We start from the raw sequence: 27,382 nt of genomic DNA on the forward strand, positions 1-27,382 counted from the left end.
ATTCTGCAGGATCGTCCTGTGTTCAGTCCAAATCTTCCAGATTGTGTGATTGGTGGTGGTTTGGGAGTGAGGGGGACAGACAGGAACATAAGGTCTCTGGGAAACACCCAGTGATCGCGCGTCAGAGAACAGCCCTTTAAGAAAAACATGCGGGAAATGTTAACTCTCAGCTCGAACCCCCTGACTTAATCCAGTACAGAGACGAATAAAATCAGCAACAAATTCAACCCTTTCCAAACCAGGTTACTGTGTCAAAATCATCAGCAGAGATTTTTATGTACATACACACACCATCTAGAATATTGAAACCCTGCAGCGATTTAAAAATAGATCTATCTTGTTCTAACAGATTAATCAAAGTACACAGGGAGGAATCAAACTTTTACATCAGTTTTATGATCCATCAGGAAACAGAAATAAACTGTGAATGATTTCAACAAAAATAAACCCATCAAGATATACATGATTAAAATATACTAACAAAAAATATCTTACAAAGAATATGTCAGATCAAAGTGACTTTCAGATTCCCGTTTTCAGTGTCAGCTATAAAATTATTGCGCATATAGGTAGCATCACTGACATTAAAACCCTCACTAACCAGAGACAGGGTGATGGGGAACACAATGATTGAGAGAAAGAAAAAGGATTCCAGAAATATCCCTAGGATCTTAAAATATGGAGGATGAATGATTAATTATCCCTGAACCGAATACAGTAATCCCAGTTCCCAATATCCCCCCGACATCTCTCCCACTTTCCTATAGGACAGCTAGTTGCATGGAAACCCAGTCCTCACTGTGACCCAGCTGCCTCACAGAGAGCAGAAAGATACAGGGAAAGGTACAATGAGGTGGGCCAACTGGGACCAATTGGTACTAGCTGATGATCAGTTTGATTAACAATTATTTTGCCATTATTAATTTTCAATAGAAATTTTACACATCATCACTCAAATAAATATTAATTTGACAGAGTTCCATATGTGCTTGGACAATATTTCTGGTAGAAATATTCTATTAATGATTGGCTTCCTTTAATATCATATTTCTGACGACCACTCAGAAAATTCCAGACATGGACTGCATTTGACTTTGAGAATTCCTTTTCGACAGCATCATTACTATTGTTCCATCTGTATTTTTCAAAATACTGTTTCCAATCTGTGTGTGGGATTGGGAAGAACAAGTAGTTGGGCACGTACTCAATCCCTTTGCATTCTTTGTTAAGAAATTGATCGAGATTATCAGTCCCACACCACTTCTTCAAGTTTCTGGTTATCAGTGTAGGACCCTGTTGGCCCCAAACTGCTCCATTATATTTCTCAACAAAATCAGTCAGGCAGTTCTCCAAAAAGGGATGAGAACGGTTAAATCCTAAAATTCCGTTACTTGCATAGTTTGCTGACTGTGCAACAATGAAGTTTTGGAACTTCAAGGGTTTGAGTGAAATGGTATCCGTGTCCAGGTAGATGCCTCCATACTTCCACAGCAAGGCTAGCCGACAGCCGTCAGAGAGCACATGAATCCAATATTCTTCCTTGCTGGGATCCACCTGTAACAGAATAAAAGGTTTATCACTTATATCTTTTGATATTTTAAATGATCCTTCTCTCCAAATGCAGTCCGCTCCCTCCACACAATACTCATTGGTTGAGCACTAATTCCTGAGAGCACTTTGTAATGGGCTGCAAGGTGGGCCTTGAGGAGAGGAGAACCTGGGCTGGTTCAGTCGTAAACCAGCACGGTCTTTCAATGGACAAAAGCTGCAGCCAATTTCCCCATTGCCCCCAGCACAGTCTCCAACTTCAACCACAAGAGCCAGTGTCCTGGGAACCACACCACAGCATATGTCAAATGAAGCATTGAAACATACTCAAAAACAACCCTTCGTGTCTTCAAATCGAGAGAGTATTTCTGAACACATTCCTTACACTGTTCAGTGGCTCAAGTTGAAATATTGATGTGCAAAAGAAATGTAGATCTGTTTGAAATTGAAAGGTGAGTGATCACAAGACTGAGTCACTGGATGAGTTGTATATTACATGCTCAATCATTCAGCCTGCTTTCGTGCACCTGTCTGCCTTGGGGATATATCGTAAGTCACAAGAGACAACAGAGATGTTCAGCTACAACCTGATAGTTTTGTAACTATAAAGTTTGGAGTTTCCCATGGAGACCAATGCTTGGAAAACAATATTCAAACTTCAAGCTAAAACTGAAAGGATCAAGCTTTCATATTGTAAGACACTTACAGTAACAAATAATTGGAAGTATTATTCATTGAACAAATCTTTGATGACAAATTATACTATAAAAACACAGAATTGAATAGTATCTCTTCATTTTCTTGACACAACGGAAAATAAAACTACCCATTGTCCTTTGTGTGTAGATTTTCAATATTAGCGAGTTTTGGGGAGATTTGTAGCTCAGGTTGAGGTTCTGGATGTAGGTTTTGCTCGCTGAGCTGGAAGGTTCGTTTTCAGACATTTCTTCACCATACTAGGTAACATCGTCAGTGAGTCTTCGAATGAAGCACTGGTGGTGTAGCCCGCTTTCGATTTATGTGTTTGGGCTTCCTTGGTTTGGTTATGTCATTTCCTGTGATGACATCATTTCCAAAGGTGATGTCATTTCCTGTTCTTTTTCTCAGAGGGACGGTAAATAGGATCCAATTCAATGTGTTTGTTAATAAGAGTTCTGGTTGGAATGCCATGCTTCTCGGAATTCTCATACGTGTCTATGTTTGTCTTGCCCTAGGAGGGGATGTGTTGTCCCACTCAAAGTGGTGTCCTTTCTCATCTATGTGCAAAGATACTAGTGAGAGTGGGTCATGTCTTTTTGTGGTTAGTTGACGGTCATGTGGTCGTGTATCCTGGTGGCTAGACTTTAGCCTGTTTGTCAAATGTAGTGTTTGTTACAGTTCTTGCAAGGTATTTTGTAGATGACATTAGCTTTGCTTGTTGTCTGTATAGGGTCTTTCAAGTTCATTTGCTGCTGTTTTAGTGTGTTGGTGGGTTTGTGGGCTACCGTGATGCCAAGGGGTCTGAGTAGTCTGGCAGTCATTTCCAAGATGTCTTTGATGTAGAGGAGAGTGGTTAGGGTTTCTGAATGTGTTTTGCCTGCTTTTTGGGGTTTGTTGCTGAGAAATTGGTGGACTATGTTCATAAGGTACCCGTTCTTTTTGAATACAATGTAGAGGTGATTTTCCTCTGCTGTATGTAGTCCCTCTGTGCTGCAGTGTCTAGCGGCTCATTGAAATAATGTTCTAATGCAAACAAGCAGACAAAACACGTCCAGAAACCCTAGCCACTCTCCCCTACATCAATGACATCTTGGAAATGACTGCCAGACTACTCAGACCCCTTGGCATCATGATCCCATTGACCACCCAAAAAGAACAGGAATTAACTTCACCATAGGAAATTATGTCACCACAGGAAATGACAACACCAACCCAAGGAACCCCAAACACGTAAATAGAAAGTGGACTACACCACCACTGCTTCATCCGGTGGCTCTCTGATGGTGTTACCTAGTATGGTGACGAAACGTCTGAAACAAAATCTTCCAGCTCAGTGAACAAACCTATATCCAGACTTTCAATATTCCAATGTCAAACCAAAGTTATTCTTAGTTCCCAAAGCAGCTGATTTTTGTTCATTTCTTTTCCAAGGCTGGTAACCTTAAAGACGAGAACTATCTTTCCCAGTGAGATTTTCATTTTTGCCCCAGAGTGCCACCCTCCAGCTGAAGCTAAGTGACAGTTTGAGCCTTGTTTCAACTCCCCATAAATCTGGCCTTTCTGATGAGTGCACAGGCTTTCACCAACAGGCCTGCACATCTTGGTCTCAAGCTTCAGCCTCTCTTGGACCCAGACAGATTCAAAACTGTATTCATGATATTCTGTGATGTTTGGAAAATCCAGGAGATTTTCCAGGTGATCCTGAACCATAACAGTCTTGTATCCAGGTACAAACATGAAGTAATGTCCTGGAGAGCTGTACTCTCTTTTTCCTCGCAATGAAAAGGACAGTTTGAAACAACATTCTCAACTCTTTTGGAAACTCTGTCTCCACTCTTAAATAAAAAAAAGGTTCCTCCTATTGTCTAAAACCATTCCTCACTTTTAAGTTGCAATCTGCAGCCCCATGGTCCAGCATATTCCCCACTCAACTATTACCATCAAGCCAGGAGACCAACCCTGGTTCAATGGAGAGTGCAGGAGCAGCACGAAGGATACTTAAAAATGAGGGGTCAACCTGGTGAATCTACCAAACAGAACGACCTGCACGGCAAACATCATAAGCAGCAAGTGATGGACAGAGCTAAGTGATCCCTCAAGCAATGGATCATATCTAAGCTCTGCAGGACTGCCACATCTACATGTGAATTGTGGTGGATGATTAAATAACTCACTGGAGGAGGTGGTTCCACAAATATCCCGATCCCCAATAATGGAGGAGCCTAGCAACTCGGTGTAAAAGAAAATACTGAAGCATTTGAAACAAACTTCAGCTATCTTCAGCTAAATTCAACCAGAAATTCCAAGGGGATGATCCATTTTGGCCTCCTCCAGTGGTCCCTTGCTTCACAGATATCACGATTTAACCAATCCGATTCACTCCACGTGATATTAAGAAGCAGCAGGAGGCACTGGATGCTGTAATGGTTATGGGCACTGACAACATTCCCACAATAGGACTGAAGACCTGTGCTCCAGAGTTTGTTGCTCCTCTAGCCAAGCTGTCCAGTCCAGCTGCAACATTGGTATTTACCTGACAATGTGGAAAATTGCCCAGGTAGGATCATTAACAAAAACAGGACAAATCCAACCTGGTCAAACCTACTCCATCAGTCTATTCTCGACCTTCAGTAAAGTGATGTCAGGTGTGTTGCTGGAAAAGCACCGTAGGTCAGGCAGCATCTGAGGAACAGGAAAATTCCTCATGAAGGGCTCTGGCCCAAAACGTCGATTTTCTTGCTCCTCGGATGTTGCCTGACCTGCTGTACTTTTCCAGCAACACATTCTCAACTCTGATCTCCAGCATCTGCAGACTTCACTGTCTCCAAAGTGATGGCAGGTGTCAGCAACAGTGCTATTAAACAGCACCTGCTCAGCAATAACCTGCTCGGTGACGCCCAGTTTGGGTTCCACCAGGGCCACTCAGCTCCTGACCTCATCACACCCTTGTTTTGAAACATGGACAACAGAGCTCATTTCCAGAGGTGCGGTGGGAGTGACAGTCCTTGACATCAAGGTGGATTTCCACTGAGTGTGGCCTCAAGGAACCCAACCAAAACAGGAATCAATGGGAATAAGGGACTACACCCCTACCTCCCCACTGGTCAGAGTCATACCTGGAACACAGGAAGATGGTTATGGTTGTTTGAGGTCACTTGTCTCAGCTCCAGGGCAACTCTTTAGCAGTTTTTCAGGGTAATGTCCTGGGCCCAAGCATTTTCAGCTGCTTCATCAATGGCATTCTCAAAATCATAAGGTCAGTAATGGGGATGTTCATCAATGATTGCATCGTGTTCAGAACAATTCATAACACCTCAGATAATGAAGAAATCCATGGTCAAAAGCTGCAAGACCTGGACAATATTCAGTCTTTTGTTGAAAGCAACATTCACACCACACAAATGTTTGGCAATGACCATCTCCAATAAGAGACAATCTAACCACCATCCCTTGATGTGCAGTGGTGTTATCATCACTGAATCCTCTACTATCAATATCCTAGGGATTACCATTGACTAGAAAGTGCACGGATCGGCCAATGGTGTGAAATTGCTCCTGGCTGCATTTCCAAGCCCCTCACGTTTACAGCAGGGGGTAAGAAGCCAGTGTTTTGTCAGATTTACAGAACCTGAGAGTCTGGAGTCAATCGTCTATCCAAAGTATCATTCGCAATATCTCCAGGTGAACATCTTCCAGGTGTAAACCTGCCAAGCTTGAGGAACTGTTGGAAATGCTCCATATTACATGGGAAGGGGAAGTGGCATCAGAGCTCATCTTAGGACATGGTCATTGTGTTCCCAGGGAGAAAGAGTGAGGCTGAGAGATAAACCAGACAAATGAGATGGAATTCAATGGAGGCAGAGCAGGAACCTCCTGAGATATCCGAAATAATCCTGATGGATTTACAGGGAAAGATATCAATAATGGAGATGGCAGAGGTAACTTCCACAAAGAAGATCATGGGGAAAGTCACTGCATTGTGGTATAGCCAGATGGGAAACAGTCTCTACAGACAGAATTAAATAGAACTTCTGTTTGTACAAGAGACAATGTTCCTTGCAGCCACAACTGGCACCCAAATGGTATTTGGTTTTGCCAATTTGTATTCACTGAACTGACTGAGTCTCGAGCCCTCTCTCACTCATAAACTGACTGCAGACTTTGACTCTGTGTTCAACTGATAAAGAAAAGATTTGTTCATGGTTATCCTCCAGCCCTGTAACAGAGATTAACTAGTGAAGTCACCAAATAAAACTGCTGCCAGCCTCCTGGGAATGGTTTCTTGACATCTCCAGTCTAAGCCTCACCCTCTGGGCTTAAATGCATGAAATCATTTCAACATTGTACAGGTGTGAAATTGATTGGTATTTACAGACAATCCCCATTTTCTCAAAATAACATGTTAGAAACACAAAGCAAAATGTTAATCTAAGTTTTGCTGGATAAAGATTGAATTAATATTCTCTGGGATGTTTCCAAATTAATATCCCCATTCACAAATGGATAAAGTGTAGACTGAATAATTGAGATAAATTCTGATTTTGATCAAGAAAATAATTCTGATTTTCTTTCAGATTCTGCAAATGGTTTGTCTGGACCCGAAACTGAACTTCAATCCAAAACCCACAGGACTTCCAATTCAGCACGATCTGTCATTGTATACGTATCGAAACTGGGATTCAGCTTGTCAGTAAAGTTAATTATTTCATGTCAGACTAATGTCGAAAAGCAAGTTTAACCATACACAGTTCCTTACCTTCTCATACCATCCAGCCAAGGGCGTGTTGTTGAACAATTCATTAAAATTCAAGGGCAAGATGAACACATTCTTGAATGAAGAAAGCAGAGGGATGCCTTTGTACTCAGGTTCTCGATATGCAGATACATTCCCAGTGAATGCTTTCATGAAGAAATAAACAGGTTTATTTGGGTTTAGTCTTGCTGCTGATTCGATGCTGCACATGACCAATGGTTTAGGATTTAGTTCACTGGAACTCTGTAAAAAAATAATTCCGGGCTCTGTGGTTGGGTGTGGGCCTTTCGCAATCATTGTGTTTGCAGGGGAGACCTGGCCAGGTATCACCCATTTCAATTGGCCGTCATAGATTTGCAACATTTTTCTAAACTCAGGTAAGTTGAAGTATCCTTTATTCAAAGAGGAATTTAACAAAGTGTGGGTGACAATGATAGTTACTGAAATGAGGATAATTATGAATGTTTTGTGACTCCTGATCATGCTGGAGATTGTTGTTTGATGATTTCTATGAAAAGAAAGAATGATTAACATGAATATAAAACAGTCCCTTTATATTATCGTACAACTATACCTGTGCCAACACCAATTATGAGGTCAAATGCCAAGCATTAGTCACTGGAAATTGAAATAATAATAGAAAATGCTAGGACTACTCAGTAGGTTTGGTAGCATCAGTGGAGGGACAGGCAGAGTTAATGGGTGGAACATCCATTCGACAAGGTTATGGTGCATCAGAAACCCATCACCTCCAATCTCCACCATTGACAATCTGGGAGGTCAGGCCCAAGCTCATCTTTCCCACTCAGTTGACCCCCTCAAATTGGCAAATTAATAACTACCATGGGAACACTTCATGGCCTATTCCCAACTGGGCTGCAATTCTCTCAGTTGCAGGAGAAGACACTTAATGGGAAGATCAATGTAATCAAGCTTTCAGTTGTGGGCTGGACCCTTGGTCTACACTCATTTGTGGTCAGATTGGACGTAGAAAAGGGTTGGGTTGGGATGGTAGGGGAAGGTGGAATGGAGGGGGAGTGTCAGTCTGAGAGCCACACCCACTCTGAGCCACAGTGTCACAGAGGTCAACAGCATGAGAAAAGGCCCTTCGACCCAATTTATACATGTTGTCCAGTTTTCATAATTAATCTTGTCCCATTTGCCTGCATTTGCTCTGTGTCCCTCCATACCTATCCCATCCATGTACATGTCCAAATGTTTCTTAAATTACAAAATTGGATTCACTTCCATCACTACCTCTGTCAGCCTGTTCCAGACACTCACCAAGCTCTGTGTGATAAGTTGCCTCTCTGGACCCTCTCTCACCTTAAATCAATGGCTTCTTGTTTTAGACTCCCAAACCACAGGGAAAGGCTGACGGCTATCTACCTTATTTATGCCTCTCATGATTTTACAGACTCCTATAAGGTGACCCCTCAGTCTCTTCAGCTTCAAGGAAAAAGTCCCAGCGTATCTAACCTCTCAAACCTTCCAATCCTGGTAAACCTTTTTTGCACTCTTTCAAGTTTATTGATATCCTTTTGTTACAACACAAAGTAAACTCTCCTATCTAATTTAAAACTAGCAACACAGAAAAGACTTCTCCTGTACAATAATTTGTGAACATTTGATAGGGCAAGAGCTAGTTTAAGAAAAATTACCAGCTTTACTTCTTGAGGTATAACAGAGAATAATTAATTAACAACTATTTACAACTCCTTCCTCTAACCTATCTTTTACCTTCCCTTCTGCAAGATTAGTCGGATAAAAGTCCCAATTATGATTTAAAAACAACACTTCTTATCTCAAAACCAGGCAGCTTTAGCTTCTCCTCTGTATTTTGGTCTTTTCTTCTTCTTGGGTGTTCTGCTTCACAGGTTACTGATCGATAAAGGTACCTTTAAGAGAGCTATTTCTCATGCAGTCTTTTTACATGCTGGTAGCTTGGCAGTTCTCCTCTCAACTGTTCAATTTTCCCTAGCCTTATACCCCCCAGAGCATCAGATTGTGTCATTGGCTTTTAAGATTGTCAATATACTAAATTCAAACTGGATTGGAGTTTGGCATTTTTCAGGGTATAATTTAAACTGATTGGCCTAATTCAAATCTGTTTTGTCGTTTTCAGGCAACCAGATAATTTGGCTTTAACCAAGTGTTACATTGTTACCTTATTGAGAACACTTGGTGCTGTCAAGTAGCTGTACCAGCTTTTAACTCTCTTAAAGGTACAGTACACCTACAGCTTCAGAACACTTTCTCCATAGAGCAGCTGGAACTGTATACAGTACTCCAAATGAGGTTTACCTACATCTTGTACAGCTGCAACAAGATGTCCCATAGCCTATACTCAGTGCTCTGATGGATGGAAGCCAGCATGTCAAAAGCCTTCTACACCGCGCTGTCCATCTGTGACTCCCCTTTCATGGAGCTATGAATCTAGAACCTGTATCCCTAGATCTTTTGTTCTATAACACTCCCCAGGGCCTTACCATTGACTGTGTAAGTCCTGCCTTGGTTTGCCCTGCCAAGATTCAACACCTCGCAACTATCTAAATTAAACTCCATCTGCAGTTCCTCAGCTCATTGGTCTAGTTGGTCAAGAGCTCACTGTATTCCCAGATAACCTTCTTCACTGCCCACAAAACCACCAATCTTTGTGTCATCCACAAACTTACTAACCATGCCTCTTAAATTCTCATCTCAGTCATTTACATAAATGACAAGAAACAGTTGGACCAATCACTAATCCCTGGGGCACACCGCTGGTCACAGGCCTCCAGTCTGAAAAACAACCCTCTCCCACCACTCACTGTCCTCTACTGTCAAGCCAATTTTTTTATCCAACTGGTCAGCTCTCCTTGGATCCTGTGAGATTTAACCTTACTTAACAACCTACCATGTGGTACCTAGTCAAAAGCTTTGTGGATAATGTTTAATGCCCTCTTTTACTGCCTTGGTCACACCTTCAAAAACTCAATCAAATTCATGAGACATGATTTCCTAAGCACAAAGACATGCTGACAATCTGAAATGAATCCCTCCCTCTTCAAATGCCTGTAGATCCTGTCTCTCAGAATCCCCTCTAACAACTTACCCCCCAAGATGTTAGACTCACTGGTCTTTTGTTCCCAGCCATTTCCCTTTAGCCTTTTTTAAATAATGGCACAACATTAGCCATCCTCTAATCTTCAAGTATGTCACACACGGCTGTCGTGATACAAATTCCTCCAGTAGGGGCCCTGCAATTTCCTCTTGAACCTCCCACAAAGTCCTGGGAAACACTAAATCAGATCTTGGCAATTTTGCCCTCTGTGTGGAGAAATGCATTCATAATGTCATTGACATCTCATAGTCATATGACCTCTGGTGTAAATACTTTGTTTTTGACATTGTCACCATTAAAAGCTACACCTGAAATACAGTGAAGAGTGGGGTGCTGGAAATGCACAGCAGGTCAGGCAGCATCCAAGGAGCAGGAGAATCGACGTTTCGGGCATAAGCCCTTCACACGGTGTTCGATGTGTACAACTGAAATGATGTGGATTCTGAGAACTGCAAGAGAGACGGCTGCTGTAAGAAACAGCAAGGAGTAAGGAGGAATAAAGTCTACAACTTTACACCACTGGCTGAGACAGGATTGCTTTGAATGTGCCAGTCACTGTTGTCATCGAGATGAAAGGTGATAAGCAAAAGAATTCAGTCTCAGTGGCAAAATTATGAAGTGTCCACAAGGTGAAGCAGAAAACCCGAACAATGACAGGAGTAACTCTGCTGTTGACATCACCGTGGTAAGAGTTACAAGTAACACTGCAACCAAGAGCTCTCAGAGGAACATTAAATTCAGACTAAAGATAAACTGATGTCATAGAGTTGGAGTCATAGAGTTGTACACATGGAAACAGACCGGTCGGTCAAACTCGTCCATGTCGACCAGATATCCCAACCCAATCTAGTCCCACCTGCTAGCACCCGGCCCATATTGCTCCAAACCCTACCTATTCATATACCCATCCGAATGCCTTTTAAATGTTGCACTTAAGTAGCCTCCACCACTTCCTCTGGCAGCTAGCTCCATACACGTACTACCCTCTGTATGAAAAGGTTACCCTGATGTCTCTTTTATATCTTTCCCCTCTCACTCTAAACCAATGCCCTCTAGTTCTGGATTCCCCACTCAGGGAAATGACTTTGTCTATTTACCCTATCCATGCCCCTCACGATTTTATAAACCTGTATAAGGTCACACCTCAGCCTCTGACGCTCCAGGGAAACCATCCTTAGCCTATTCAACCTCTCCCTATAGCTCAAATCCTCCAACCCTGGTAACATCCTTGTAAGCTTTTCTGAACTCTTCAAGTTTCACAATATCTTTCCAATATGAAGGAGACCAGAATATTCCAACAGTGGCCTAACCAACGTCCTGTATAGATGCAACATGACTCCTGTCCTCAATATTCCGACCAATAAAGGAAAACATACCAAATGTCTCCTTCACTACCCTGTCAACCTACAACTTCACTTTTATGGAGCTATGAACCTGCACTCCAAGGTCTCTTTGTTCAGCAACACACCCTAGGACTTTACCTTTAAGTGTAGGAGTCCTGTTAAGATTTGCTTTCCCAAAATGCAGCACCTCACATTTATCTAAATTAGACACCATCTGCCACTTCTCAGCCCATTGGCCCATCTGATCAAGATCCTGTTGTAACCTGAGATAACCTTCTTTGCTGTCCACTATACCTCCAAATGTGGTGTTATCTGCAAATTTACTAACTATACTCTTTTGCTCACATCGAAATCATTTATATAAATGACAAAAAGTAGACGGCCCAGCACCGATCCTTGTGGCACACCACTGGTCACAGGCCTCCAGTCTGAAAAACAACCCTCCACCACCACCACCCTCTGTCTTCTACCTTTAAGCTAATTCTGGATCCAAATGGCTAGTTCTCTCTGTATTCCATGAGATCTAACCTTGCTTACCGGTCTCCCATGGGGAACCTTGTCAAACGCCTTACTGAAGTCACATCTACCACTCTGCCCTCATCAATCTTCTTTGTTACTTCTTCAAAAATGTAATCATGTTTGTGAGACATGATTTCCCACTCACAAAGCCATGTTGACTATCCCTAATCAGTCCTTGCCTTTCAAAATACATGTACATCCTCTCCCTCAGGATTCCCTCCAACAACTTGCCCACCACTGAGGTCACTCTCACCGGTCTATAGTTCCCTGGCTTGTCCTTATCACCCTTCTTAAACAGTGGCACCACCTTAACCAACCACCAGTCTTCTGGCACCTCACCTGTGACTATCAATGATACAAATATCTCAGCAAGAGGCCCAGCAATCACTTGCCTAGATTCCCACAGAGTTCTAGGGTACATCTGATCAGGTCCTGGGGATTTATCCACTTTTATGCATTTCAAGACAAGCACTTCCTCCTCTGTAATCTGGACATTTTTCAAGATGTCACCATCTATTTCCCTACATTCTCTATTTTCCATATCCTTTTTCCACAGTAAATACTGATGCAAAATATTCATTTAGTACCTCCCTGTCTCCTGCAGCTCCACACAAAGGCCACTTTGCTGATTTTTGAGGGGCCCTATTCTCTCCCTAGTTACCCTTTTGTCCTTAATATATTTGTAAAAACCCTTTGGATTCTCTTTAACTCTATTTGCCAAAGCTGTCTCATTGCCCTCCTGATTTCTCTCTTTAGTATCGTCCTAATGCCTTTATACTCTTCAAAGGATTCACTCGACCTGACATATGCTTCCTTATTTTTCTTAAACCCTCATCCAGCATTCCCAATACCTACCAGCCTTCCCTTTCACCCTGACAGGAATATGCTTTCTCTGGACTCTCATTATCTCATTTCTGAAGGCTTCCCATTTTCCTTTGCATGCAACATCTGCCCACAATCAGCTTTTGAAAGTTCTTGCCTAATACTGTCAAAATTGGCTTTTCTCTAATTTAGAACTTCAACTTTTAGATCTGGTCTATCCTTTTCCATCACTATTTTAAACTAATACAATTATGGTCGCTGGTCCCAAAGTTCTCCCCCACTGTCACCTCAGTCACTTGCCCTGTCACTCTTATTTCCCAAGAGTAGGTTAGGTTTTGTACCTTCTCCAGTAGGTACATCCACATACTGAATCAGAACATTTTCTTGTACGCACTTAACAAATTCCTCTCCATCTAAACCCTTAACACTATGGCAATCCCAGTCAATGTTTAGAAAGTTAAAATCCTCTGTCATAACCACCTTATTATTCTTACAGATAACTGATATCTTACAAGTTTGTTTCTCAATTTCCCTCTGACTATTTGGGAGTCTATAATACAATCCCAATAAGGTGATCGTCCCTTTCTTATTTCTCAGTTCCACCCAAATAATTTCCCTCGATGTATTTCGGGAATATCCTCCCTCAGTACAACTGTAATGCTATTCCTTATCAAAAACACCATTCCCCCTCCTCTCTTGCCTCCCTTTTTAACCTTCCTGTAGTGTTTGTATCCTGGAACATTAAGCTGCCAGCCCTGCCCATCCCTGAGCCATGTTTCTGTAATTGCTATGATATCCCAGTCCCATGTTCCTAACCATGCCCTGAGTTCATCTGCCTTCCCTGTTAGGCCCCTTGCTTTGAAATAAATGCAGTTTAATTTATTAGTCCTACCTTGTTCTCTGCTTTGTCCCTGCTTGCCCGGACTGTTTGACTCGCCTTTGTTCTCAACTGTACCAGTCTCAGATTGAAATCTTTCCTCACTACCTTCCTGAGTAACCCCGCCTCACGAGTTTAAATCCTCCCGAGCAGCTCTAGCAAATCTCCCTGCCAGTATATTATTTCTCTTCCAATTTAGATGCAATCCATCCTTCTTGAACAGATCACTTCTACCCCAAAAGAGCTTCCAATGATCCAAAAATGTGAATCCTTCTCCCATACACCAGCTCCTCAGCCATGCATTCATCTGCTCCATCCTCCTATTCTTACCCTCACTAGCTCGTAGCACTGGGAGTAATCCAGGTATTACTACTCTCGAGGACCTCCTTTTTCAATTTCTGCCTAACTCTGTAATCTCCCTTCAGAATCTCAACCTTTTCTCTTCCTGTGTGTCACTGGTTGCAATGTGTACCATGACCTCATGCTGGCCCCTCTCCCTCTTGAGAACATTTTGCACCCTCTCTGAGTTATCCTTGATCCTGGCACCAGGGAAGCAACACACCATTCTGATTTTTCGCTGCTGGCCACAAACGTCTGTCTGTGCCTCGGACTAGAGAGTCCCCTAACACAATCGATCTCATGAAACAGGATGTATGCCTCATTGCATTAGAACCAGTCTCAATACCAGAAACATAGCTGTTCATGCTACGATCACCTGGAAATCCATCACCCCCTACATTTTCCAAAACAGCATAATTGTTTGAAATGGAGATAGCCACAGAAGATCCCTGCATGAACTGTCTACCTCTCTCACCTTTCCTGGAGTTAACCCATCTCTGTGACTGTATCTGTGACTTTTCCCCCTTCTTATAACTGCCATCCATCACATCTCCTTATTCTTGTAACTACCTCTTTGCCTCGAACTGTCTCTCCAACCGATCCATTCGATATAATAGGATTTGCAACCAACAGCATTTATTGCAGATATAACCCTCTCCCTAAACTCCCACATCAGACAAGAAGAGCATATCACTCTACTAAAGGCTATTTTTGTTTCTTTCAGTCTACAGACCCAGAAAATAGCAGTGTCTTATTCCTCGACAAAACACTGCTCCAGGTTAAATTAATACTTATGGCTTATATTTTAAGTTTAATCAAGAGACATATCTCAATAAAACATATAATCAAGAACGAACCCAATCTGCTCACTACTGCAGACTTACTGTAAGGCCAAGCTTAAAATATCCACTTATCTGTTTCTGTGCTGTGACCTCTCCCAAACAGGTTCCTCCAATATCAGTTTTGAATTTCACTGTTTGCCAATATTCCCAGATGCACTCCGATGTCTAGCGATACATGAATCCAACAGCAACTGTGCAGGTTCACTGCCCTGTCAGTCAGCAATATGGGTTCTCTCTCTCTCTCTCTCTCTCTCTCCTGCACTGACCTCACCATGTGCTGCCTTTGTCTGTTTCTCTCCCTTTTAAAACTGTTGCTGTTTTGACTTTTTTTCTCCAATGTTCCAAACAATACAACAGCATATAAAACAGTAATTGCTGTTTCTGGAATTCGAGGAAATCATCTCCAACACATAAAATTCCTCAAAAAAGAAGCAGCTGTTACAGCCAGAAATGATTCCCGTCCTCCATCTTGAACTACCCAGAATCCTTTTGGCCAACAGGTTTATTTGGAAACCTGTTGCTCCTTCGTCAGGTTGTTGGAGCAGCGCTCTGAAAGCTAGCGCTTTCAAATAAACCTGTTGGACTATAACCTGGGGTGTGAGTTTTAACTTTGTACAAGTCAAGCAAGAACAATATCGTGGAGGAAAGGAAGAAATGTTTTCAAAAACGATCAATAACTAATTGAGGCCAGAGTGTAGGGTATAAAAATTATTGTGGAGGACACCACAAGAAAGAAATGTAAACATGCCCAGCCTGGGGAAAGCAATGCTCTTCTCCTTTGGTTCTCCTGTGGGATGTGGGCATCATTGGCAATGCCAGCAGTTTTTGCCCATCGCTAAATGCCTTGAACTGAGCGGCTGTTGGATCATTCCAGCAGCCATTTAAGAATTAACAACATTACAGTTGAGAGAAAGTGAGGACTGCAGATGCTAGAGATCAGAGTCAAGATCAGAGTGGTGATGGAAAAGGACAACAGGTCAGGCAGCATCTGAGGAGCAGGAAGATCGACGTTTCGGGCAGGAGCCCTTCATCAGGATTCATTCCAGTAGATCTCAAGTCACACATAGGCCAGACCAGGCAATCATGCAGAGCTGCCTTCCTTAATGTCACCAGTGAACCAGTGAGCTTTACAACAATCAGTTTTCATTTCATGGTCAAGAAGACGGAGATTAATTTTCAATTCCACACTTTAGTCATTGAATGTAAATTCCACCAGGTGTTGTGGTAAGATTTGAGCTGTGTCCCTACATTTCCCTGTGCTTCTCAATTACTAGTCCCCTGGCATTACTTCCACACCACGGAACTTGACCTACCCTTGAGAAATAATGCAGGACAGGGGATGGAGGTGGCAGTGGAGGAGCACTTTGGGACCAGTGACCATAGTTGAGTTACTTTTAAAATAGTTATGGAGAGGGACAAAACTGGTCCACAGATTCAAGTTCTAAACTGGGGCAAGACAAAGTTTTATGGAATTACCCAGCCTGTCATCAGAATGGAAAAACTCTGTTCCCAGCAAAATCCTGATAAATCTCTCCTGTGCCCTCTCCAGCTTAATAATATCCTTCCTATAACAGGGCAACTAGAACTGGATGCAGAAGAGGCCTCACCAACAAAGGAACAAATCCAGCAGATACATACAAGGTATTTCTCGGATGGAGGAGCAAAACTATTGAAGCATGGAGAATAGTCCAGTACAAAGACTGATATCATTCATGCACAAACAACTCTCCCAATAGCAAAAGGATGAGTGAACTCAGAAGTAGTGACAAAACCACGATGAAATGGCAGAAAATCACATTTCATTTTGATGTGAGCACTGCAGGAACTGAGCATCAGACAGTCAGTCAGGGTACAAATGCTGAGCACTCTCATTAAGAGTCAGCCCAAATGGCACTTTGGGACTTTATGGATCCATTGTCACCAAGATGATGAAATAATGGGATTCAACAACGAGATACACTGTCATATCTGCACTACTGGAGAAGCTGGTCTCAACTGGATGTGGCCAATCAGGGAGATATGAAGTCACCATTGGCACAGTCCACAGATCAACCAACAGGCTCCAAGGCCCACAACAACCCAACAAGAAATGGATAACCAAAAGCTGGCACAGCAACAAAGTAATATACATGGGAATGACACTCCATGTGGAACTCTAACACTAACCCTAATATTATCCCTAGCCTAACCCTAGCCCTAACCTTTATTACTAGGGAAGAGATTGAGGTGTCTTTGGCAATGATCTTCGCATCCTCACTGTCTGCTGGAGTAGTGCCAGATGATTGGAGAGTGGCAAATGTTAATCCCTTCTTCAAGAAAGAGATTAGGGATAATCCTGGGGATGACAGACCTGTCAGGCTTACATCTGTAGTGGGCAAAGTATTGGAGAGGATTCTGAGAGACAGGATTTATGATTACTTGGAAAACCACAGTTTGATTAGAGATAGTTCGATTGGTTTTGTTCAGGGCAGGTCATACCTCACAAACCTAATTGAATTCTTTGAGGATATGACAAAACACATTGATGAGGGTACAGCAGTGGATATGGTAGACATGGATTTTAGCAAGGCATTTGATAAGGTTCTCCATGATAGGCTCATTCAGAAAGTATGGAGGCATGGGGTAGAGAGACATCTGGCTGTCTGGATACAGAATTGGCTGGCTCATAGAAGACTGGGAGTAGTAGTAGATGGAAAATATCCAGTCTGGAGCTTGATGACCAGTGGTATTCCATAGGGATTGGTTCTGGGACCTCTGCTCTTTGTGATTTTTAGAAATGACTTGGATGAAGAAGTAGAAGGGTGGGTTAGCAAGTTTTCGGATGACATGAAGATTGGTGGAGTAGTGGATAATGTGGACCACTTTTGTAGATTGCAACTGGACATTGATAAGATGCAGAATTGGGCTGAGAAGTGGCAGATTGAGTTCAATCTGGAAAAGTGTCAGGTGATTCACTTTGGAAGTTCAAACTTGAATGCAGAATACAGGTTTCTTGGCAGTGTGGAGGAACAGAGGGATCTTGTGGTCCATGTCCATAGATCCCTCAACTTTGCTACCCAAGTTGATAGGTTTGGTAAGAAGGTGTATGGTGTGTTGACTCTCACTAGCAGGCAGATTGCATTCAAGAATTGTGAGGTTATGCTGCAGCTCTATGGAGTCCTGGGTAGACCACACTTGGAATATTGTGTTCAGTTCAGATCCTCTCATTATAGGTAAGATTTGGAAGCTTCAGAGAAGGTGCAGAGAAGATTACCAGGGTGCTGCCTGGACTGGAGTTTCTTCTGAAGCAAAGCTGAGGGAGCGAGGGCTTTTCTCATTGGTGTAAAGGAGAATTAACGGTGACTTGATAGAGGTGTACAAGATGCTGAGAGGCATTGATAGCCAGAGACGTTTCCCCATGACAGAAATATCTATCATGAGGGGGCATAACTTTAAGGTGATTGGAGGAAGGTTTAGGGGAAATATCAGAGGTAAGTTCTTTACACAGAGAGTGGTGGGTGCATGGAATGCACTGCCAGCAGTGGTAGCAGAATCAGATACTTGAGGGACACTTAAGTGACATAGGTGCATGGAAGATAGTAAAATGAAGGATATGTTGGTTAGTCTGATCATAGAGTGAATAAGGGATCAGCACAACACTGAGGACTGAAGGGCCTGTACTGTGCTGTACTGTACAGTTCTATGTTTGATTTCCTATTCTGAACTCTCCTGCATCTGAATGATGGAACCACATTCAACCCTGCTCATCTCCTCCTTTTTAAACATACTACAAAAGCTGGTACAGGTAGAAGATCCTTTATCCGAACATCCAAAAACCAAAAAACTCCGAAATCCAAAGGTTTTTTGTGAAGTTTTTGTCGTTAACAAGGTTAGCCCAAGTCAACACCCACTTGATGTGTGTCACTCACATGTGACATGGGGGGGGCGTGGCCAAGCATGTTCTTCGTTAGAAGTCTGCTTCTCTGGTAAGATTTTTAAAAATGTCACCATTAAACTGTCACTATTTTGAAAACCGAAAAATTCAGAATTCCGAAAAATAGCTGGTCCTGTGCATTTCGGATAAAGGATCTTCTACCTGTATAATCTACTTTTTATGTTACTTGCTATTTTAAATTCATATTACATTCTTTTTCTTCATCAATATATTCATGCTGGAGTCCTAGAGTCACCAAGTCAGACCTCTCAGTCCAACTCCTCAATTCTGACCAGGTTTCCCAAACTTAACTAATCCCATTTGCCTGCTTTTGGCCCAAATCTCTCTGAACCTTTCCTACCAATCTACCTGTCCAAATGTCTTTAAAATGTTGTATTTTTACTTGGCTCCACCACTTCCTCTGGTAGCTCTTTCCATATGTACCCCACCCTCTGTGTGAAAAGGTTGCCCCTCAGGTTCCTATTCAATCTTTCCTCTCTTATCTTAAACCAAATCCCCTGAGTTTTGAACTCCCCTACCCCAGGCAAAGACTATAGCTATTTGCTTTTTCTCTGCATGTCATGTTGTAAATCTGTATAAGGTCATCCCTCAGCCTCCTTAGCCTATCCCACTTCTCCTTGTAAGTCAACCCTTTCAGTCTCGGTGACATTTTTGTCAATCTGTTTGCACCCTTTCCAGTTTAATAACATCCTTCCTATTGCAGGGTGACCAGAATTGTACACAGAACTCCAAATGTGGCCTTACCAATGCCTTGTACTGCTGTAATAAGACATCCCAACCCTGTACAATGTTCTGATTGATGAAGGCAAGTGTGCCAAATGCCTTCTTGATATGGAGATGCTGGTGTTGGACTGGGATGGACAAAGGTAAAAATCACACCACACCAGGTAATAGTCCAATGGGTTTATTTGGAAGCACTAGCTTTCAGAGCGCTGCTCCTTCATCAGGTGGTTGTGGAGCAGGATCCTCAGACACAGAATTTCTAACAAAGATTAGTGTTACGCAACTGAAATGATATATTGACAAACAAATTGTTTCAGTTGCATGACACTATAATCTTTTGCTGTATCTTCTGTATGTTATGATCCTGCTCCACAGCTACTTGATGAAGGAGCAGCGCTCCGAAAACTAGTGCTTCCAAATAGACCTGTTGGACTATAACTTGGTGTTGCGTGATTTTTAAAAATGCCTTTGTCACCACCCTGTCTACCTGCGATGCCAATTTCCAAGAATTATATACCTGCACCCCTAGATCTCTCTCTGTTCAACAACATTCCACAGAGCACTACCATTAATTGTTTAAGTCCTGCCCTGGTCTGCCTTCCCAAAATGCAACACCGAGCTTTTATTGAAATTAAACTCCACCTGTCATTCCTTGGCACACTGGCCCAGTTGATCAAAGCTGCACTGTACTCTTAGTTAACCTTCTTCACTATCCACTGTACTATCAATTTTTGTGTCATTTGCAAACTTACTGATCATACCTCCTATATTCTCATTTAAATCATTTGTATAAATGATGAGCAACATTGCTCCCTGCACTAATCCTTGTGGCACACCACTGGTCACAGGCCTCCTGTTCGAAGAACAACCCTCTACCACAACCCTCTGTCTCCTACCGAAAGCCATTTTTGTATTCAATTGACAATCTCACTCTGGATCCAATGTGATCTAACCTTACTGAACAGTCTACCATGCAGAAGCCTGTGGAAGGCCTTATGAAAGTTCAAGGAGACAACGCCTACTACTCTACCTCTATCTGTCTTCTTGCTACCTCTTCAAAAAACTTAATCAAATTTGTGAGACATGATTTCCCATATACAAAGCCATGCAGACTATCCCAAATAAGCCCTTCCCTTTTGAAATGCATGTAGGTCCTGTCTCTCAGAATCCCTTCCAACAACTTGCCCATCATTGACATCAGGCCCACTGGTCTCTGGTTCCCTAGCTTTTCCACCCAGTCTTTCTTATAAATGGCACAAAATCAGCTACCCTCCAGTCTTCCTGCATCTCACCCATGGCTGTGGATATTACAAATATCTCTGCTTGATATCTCACCCCACAATTTCTTCCTTAGCCTCACACAATGTCCTCAGATACACTTAGAGTCACAGAGTCATAGAGATGTACAGCATCGAAACAGACCCTTCAGTCCAACCTGGCCACGCCGACCAGATATCCCAACTCAATCTAGTCCCACCTGCCAGCACCTGGCCCATATCCCTCCAAACCCTTCCTATTCATATACCCATCCAAATGCCTCTTAAATGTTGCAATTGTACCAGCCTCAACCTCATCCTCTAGCAGCTCATTCCATACACGTACCACCCTCTGTGTGAAAAACTTGCCCCTTAGGTCTCTTTTATATCTTTCCCCTCTCACCCTAAACCTATACCCTCTAGTTCTGGACTCCCCGACCCCAGGGAAAAGACTTTGTCTATTTGTCCTATCCATGCCCCTCATAATTTTGTAAACATCTATAAGGTCACCCCTCAGCCTCCGATGCTCCAGGGAAAACAGCCCCAGCCTGTTCAGCCTCTCCCTATAGCTCAAATCCTCCAACCCTGGCAACATCTTTGTAAATCTTTTCTTAACCCTTTCAAGTTTCACAAATTCTTTCTGACAGAAGGAGACCAGAATTACATGCAATATTCCAACAGTGGCCTCACTAATGTCCTGTACAGCTGCAACATGACCTCCCAACTCCTGTACTCAATACTCTGACCAATAAAGGAAAGCATACCAAACGCCTTCTTCAATATCCTATCTACCTGCGACAGAATCCCCTAACACAATTGGTCTCTTGGAAGCCGACATACCCCTCATTGCATTGGAGCCAGTCTCAATACCAGAAACTTGGCTGTTTGTGCTACGTTCCCCTGAGAATCCATCATCCCCACATTTTCCAAAACAGCATACTTGTTTGAAATTGGTATATCCACAAAAGACTCTGCACTCGCTACCTACCTGGAGATAACCCATCTATGTGACTGTATCTGAGACTTTTCCCCCTTCCTATAACTGCCATCCATCACATACTGTTGCTGTTGCAAATTCCTCATCGCTTCTATCTGTCTCTCCAACCGATCCACTCGATCTGATAAGATTCGCATCGAACAGCATTTATGGCAGATATAATCCGCAGTAACCCTTAAACTCTCTTTAAACTCCCACATCTGACAAGAAGTACATAGCACTGCAATGGCCATTTTTGCTCCTTCACAATCTACAGACCCAGAAAATAACACCATCTTATTCCTCTACAAAACACTGCCCCAGGTTAAATTAATAGTTATGGCTTATATGTTAAGTTTAATCAAGAGACTTACCTCTGAAAACATATAATCAAGAAAGAACCCACTGTACTCACTAATACAGCCTTTCTCTTGGACAGACTTAAAACAACAATTATCTGATTCTGTGCTGTGAACTTCGCCCAACAGTTCCTCCAAGATTAGTTGTGAATTTCACTGTTTGTTAATTTTTCCAGACGCACTCCGATGTCCAGTGACACATGAATTCAAAAACAGCAAAGGCAGTAACTGTGCAGGTTCTCTCTCTCTCTCTCTCTCTCTCTCCTGCACTGTTCTCACCATGTGCTTCCTTTGTCTGCTCTTCTCCCTTTTAAAACTGCTGTTGTTTTTGACTTTTTTTTCCAAAGTTCCAAAACAATGCAACAGCATATAAAACAGTAATTGCTGCTCCTGGACTTCGAGGAAATCACCTCCAATACCTTAAATACATAAAAAAAAGGAGCAGCTGTTACAGCCAGAAATTTTTCCCGTCCTCCATCTTGGATCACCCAGAATCATCAGGTTCTGGGGATTTATCTACCTTTAAGACCTCCTGCATCTCCTCTTCTATGATAGAGTCGCCTAGCGTCCATGTCTGTCACCACAGTAAATGCTAATGCAAAATAATCATTTGGGATCTCACCTATAGTTCCACGCATAGGTGGCCTCATTGACCTTTAAGGGGCCCTATTCTCTCCCTAGTTACTCTGTTGCCCTTAACAAACTTATAGAATCTCTTTGGATTTTCCTTAATCTTATTTGCCAAAGTTTTCTCATGTCCCCATTTTGCCCTCCTGATTTCCCTCTCAGTCTACTCGTACCTTCTCCTACTCCTCAAGGGATTCACTTGATCCCAGCTGTCTATACTTGATATATGCCTTCTTCTTTTTCTTGACCAGATTCTCAGTATCTTTAGTCATCCAGTGTTCCTTATTCCTGCCAGTTTTGCCCTTCACACTGATAGGAACATACTGTCCATTATCATTATGAAAGCCTCCCACTTGCCAGACAACCCTTTTCCTACAAACAGTCTCCCCAAGTCAACTTTTAAAAGTTCCTGTCTGATACCATCTAAATTGGCCTTTCCCCAGTTTGGAACATTTTTACTTACAGACCAGCCTTTCCCTTTTCCATAAACATTTTAAAACAAATAGAATTGTTGTCACTGGCCCTAAGGTGCTCCACCATTAACACCTCAGTCGCTTGCCCTGCCTTCTTTCCCAAGAGGAGATTGAGTTTTGCCCCTTCTCTGGCAGGGCAACCTACATATTCATAGAGGATATTTTCTTGAAAACACTTAAACTATGGCAGTGCCAGTCAATGTTTGTCAAGCTAACCTCACCGACTGTTCAAACTCTATTATTCTTACAGATGTCGTGATCTCACAAGAGGTTTGCTTCTCAATTATTGGGGTGGTTATAGTACAATACCTCCTTATTTTTCACGTCCACCCATACAGCCACACTAGATAATCCCATAGGAATGCCCCCTCAAAGTTCTGCTGCGATATTTTCTCTGATCAAAAACACCAGGCTCACTCATCCCCTTCTAGCCTTCCTCCAGCATCTGTCCCCTGGAACATTGAGCTTCCAATCCTGTCCCTCCCTCAGCCATGTGTCTCTAGTACTTATGATGTCATACTCCCATGTTCTCATCCATGCCCAGAATTCATCTATCTCACCTCAGGCCTCTTGCATTGAAATAAATTGATGTATTTGTCAGTCTTTCCACATTCCTTACTGTCCTCTTGCCTGCCTCATCTACTTAACTTGCTGTCTTTAACTTCCACACAGCCTCAACCTTCTCTCTTGTATAAGTTTTGCTTAAACTCTCACTCTTCTGCTAGTTTAGTTTGAACTGTCCAAAATAGCTCTGGAAAATCTTCCTCTCAGGATTTTGGTCCCCATCCAGTTCAGGTATAACCCATCCCCTTGTACACCTCTGGCCCAGCAGGAATCCCAATGATCTAAAGATCTGAATCCCTGTCCCCTGCACCAACCCCTCAGAAACATATTCATGTGTCCTATCCTCCTATTCCTACTCTCACTAGCACATGGCACCAGGAGTAATCCAGAGATTACCATCCTAAAGTCCTGCTTTTTAAACTCCTGCCTAACTCCCCCATATTCACTCTTCAGGACCTTATCCCTTTTCCTTCCTATGTCATTGGTACCAATCTGTACAATGACCTGTGGCTGCTCATGCACCCCTTTGAGAATTTGATGCAACCACTCTGAGACATCCTTGATTCTGGCAACAGGGAGGTAACATACCATCATAGATTCTCACTCACGACCATAGAAATACCTGTCTGTGCCCTTGACTAGAAAGTCCTCTAACACAATGGCTCACTTGGATTTTGCCATACCCTGTTTTACAGCTGAGCCAGTCACGGTGCCACAGACCTGGCTGCTGCTGCTGTTTTCCCCTGAGACTCCCACTCCCTCCCCCAACACTTATCCAAATTGGTTTACCTGTTTGAGAGGGGGATAGCCACAACAGACTCCTGCACTACCTGCCTGTACTCGCAGTCACCCATCTACCTGACTGTACCTGAGATGCACTTACCTGAAACTCCTATTTATCATAGTTGCTGTCTCCTTTATGCTCCTCAGTGCTTCCAACTCTCCCTCCAACTGATCCATGCAATCTGAGGGGAGCTGCAGCCATGTCTTGCAGATGCAGTCACCAGGGACAGTCGACTGCCCCTTAATCACCCACATTCAATGGGAGGAGCATTCCATTCCACTGACTGCCACCTGGGCACCTTGAATAACTACTGGACTTAGGGGAAAAACAGGTCTCGCACCTTACCTTGCTGCTGCTTGCCCTTTTTATCAAAGCTTGATATTCACCTCAGCTTGGTCTTTGATCTAGCCACTAGCACCTCGAGTACAAAGCAGTTCTTTACAAAGATGGGGCCGGAACTAGTCACAGCAATGCCTCCCCCTGCCACTTACAGGAATTCTCATACTTAGCTCAACTCCCAACATTTGCACACTCTCATTGGTTGCACTCTTTCAATACTATTTTATTGATCTCTGAAATTCTGACAATTCTTCAGCTTACACTTTTTAGCAACTTTACAAACCTTTCCTTTTATGTTAAACCTCTCTAACTCCCCTTGTTAGCTTTGGTTCTCTCACTTTTCATGTTGGGTATTTCTGCCTTACAGATGATGGATGTTTCTTTAAATCCAAACATTTAAATAGTAACTACTCCAGTTTTCTCCTCATCTTCATAATTGCCTTTGTTTAGATTTAACATCCTTGTTTCAGATTGAATTCCATCTTTTTTAAATTGAATGGAAAATGTTATCATGAAGGTTAATCTTAAAATGATGTTTAATTCATCCTTTTCTGTTACAGAAATCCAGATGTGGTATGGGCCCGTGTTGGTTCCTCAACATAACGGTGCAGAAAATTAGCTTGAACACATATCTAGAGATTTTCCTCCACAACATTGATGCTCAGTAGGTTTATCCAGTCATTATGTGGGCTGAAATCATCCATAATTACTGCAATGCCCTGGTTACATGCACCTTCAATTTCCTTATTTATTCCATACCCTACATTACCACTAATATTTGGAGACCGATAAAAATCACACTGGTCAATGTTTGATGTCCCTTGTTGTTTCTCCATCTGAACAAACGTTATATCACGGTCTTCTATTGAGAGCTTCTCTCACTTACACCATCCTTTAGTATCAGCAGTGTCACATCTCTTTTTCCTTTTGTCTATTCCTCCCTCAATGTCCCAGTCCTAGTCAAGTCTCCATCATGACAATGAAATCTACTCTTTTCCTCTCCATCACTGTCAATTCACCCACCTTGTTGCAATTGCTGTGCATATTCAGTTGGAGATTTTCTAACACTTTCCTGTAATTTGACCCTGGTCATGTTGTTTCTACTGCTTTCCACTTTCGTTTCCAGCTTTTCTACTTTCTGTCACCAGTGTGGTTTCTCTCATTCCTGAATTTCCTCTCAGATTCCTCTGATGACCACATTCAAACCCAGTCAACAGCAGAAGCAGATCCCCCCAAGAGCAAACCAGAACCAGCCAGATTTGTTCAAGGGAAACCTGAGCCCAGCTGGCACAGAACTGGTGCCAAAGCTCCAGAAATTTAAGGCCCTCTTCCTGTACCATTTTCGAGAAATGCATTCACATTTTCACACGAACCTGCAGAAACACTCTGTCTTTTAAAACACTGAAAGGACAAGTTTAATAAATACGATAAAGGGTGCTGAACACATTTTCCCCTGACTGCACATGTCCTGGGGACCAGAACAAACCCTTCAAAGTATTTTGTAGAGATAGTCTTGACCCTAACTTTTATGTTATATTAACAGACAAGTTCCAGATATGATTCTATTGGTCCAACACTAAGCTTTAATCTTAGGATCCAGTTAAAATATAAGAAAAAGAAGAATTGGCACAACATTCACTCTCTCAAAGTGCTTATCAAGATAATGTATCATTTCACCACTAATCATCAACCATTCCCAGTTAGGAAGGGGAGGAGAATATGCACTTCCTGGTAGTATCCTATTGGAGGTGGTGGAAAGGGCAGCTATTGCTTCTCTGGATGTGGCTAACGGTAGGTGAGGACCGGGGGTGTGTGTCCCTATCTGTGTTGTGGGAGGGGGGAAATGGGGGTGAGGGCTGAAGTGCGTGAGTTGGGTTGGACCTGGCTGAGGGCCCTGTCAACTACGGTGCTGAGCTCATCCTCACTCTGAGCAACCTCTCTTTAAATCCTTTCACTTTCTTCAGGTCCAAGGTGTCACCATGGGCGTACATATGGGCCCCAGGTTTGACTGTCACTTTGTGAGGAATGTGGAACATTCCTTGATCCAGTCCTACTCCTGCTTCTTAAGTATATCAATGACATCATCAATGCTGCCTCCTTCTCTCATCCTGAATTGGAAAAGTTTATCAATTTCAGTTCCAATTTCCACCTGCTCTCACCTTCACCCTGACTCCTCCCTTCTCTTCCTTGACATCTCTGTTTCCATTTCAGGGGATAGACTGACCATCAATATCCACTACAAACCCAACAACACCCAAAATTACTGGGATTATATATCCTCACACCATGTTTCCTGTAAAGACTCTCTTCCATTCTGCAAGGTGCTCTGTCTCCTGTTTTGATAGCTCCAACTTCGACAGGGGAGTCTCTGAAATATCCAACATCTTCCTCAACTGAGGATTCCCTCGCACTGTCAGTGACAGGGCCCTCAGCTGGGTCCCACAGTTGGCCTGTACTTCGGCCTTCATCCCCTCTTCCCTCCCACACAATACCGATATGCTC

The 27,382-nt window shown here is 42.7% G+C and overlaps 1 protein-coding gene across 1 annotated transcript; it reads right to left on the bottom strand.

Moving 5' to 3' along the window:
• Window positions 1-377: 377 nt before the first annotated feature.
• LOC140479176 (lactosylceramide 4-alpha-galactosyltransferase-like) lies at window positions 378-22,146 on the bottom strand. The gene is made up of 3 exons (XM_072573181.1): window positions 22,109-22,146; window positions 7,004-7,508; window positions 378-1,554 (listed from the first exon to the last, which is right to left on the bottom strand). The coding sequence occupies exons 2-3, from the start codon at window positions 7,481-7,483 to the stop codon at window positions 964-966; spliced, it is 1,071 nt and encodes a 356-aa protein (XP_072429282.1). The 5' UTR covers window positions 7,484-7,508; window positions 22,109-22,146; the 3' UTR covers window positions 378-963.
• Between the last annotated feature and the right edge of the window lie 5,236 nt (window positions 22,147-27,382).

Source organism: Chiloscyllium punctatum, chromosome 6 (assembly GCF_047496795.1).
Source record: "Chiloscyllium punctatum isolate Juve2018m chromosome 6, sChiPun1.3, whole genome shotgun sequence".
Classification (NCBI taxonomy): Eukaryota; Metazoa; Chordata; class Chondrichthyes; order Orectolobiformes; family Hemiscylliidae; genus Chiloscyllium; species Chiloscyllium punctatum.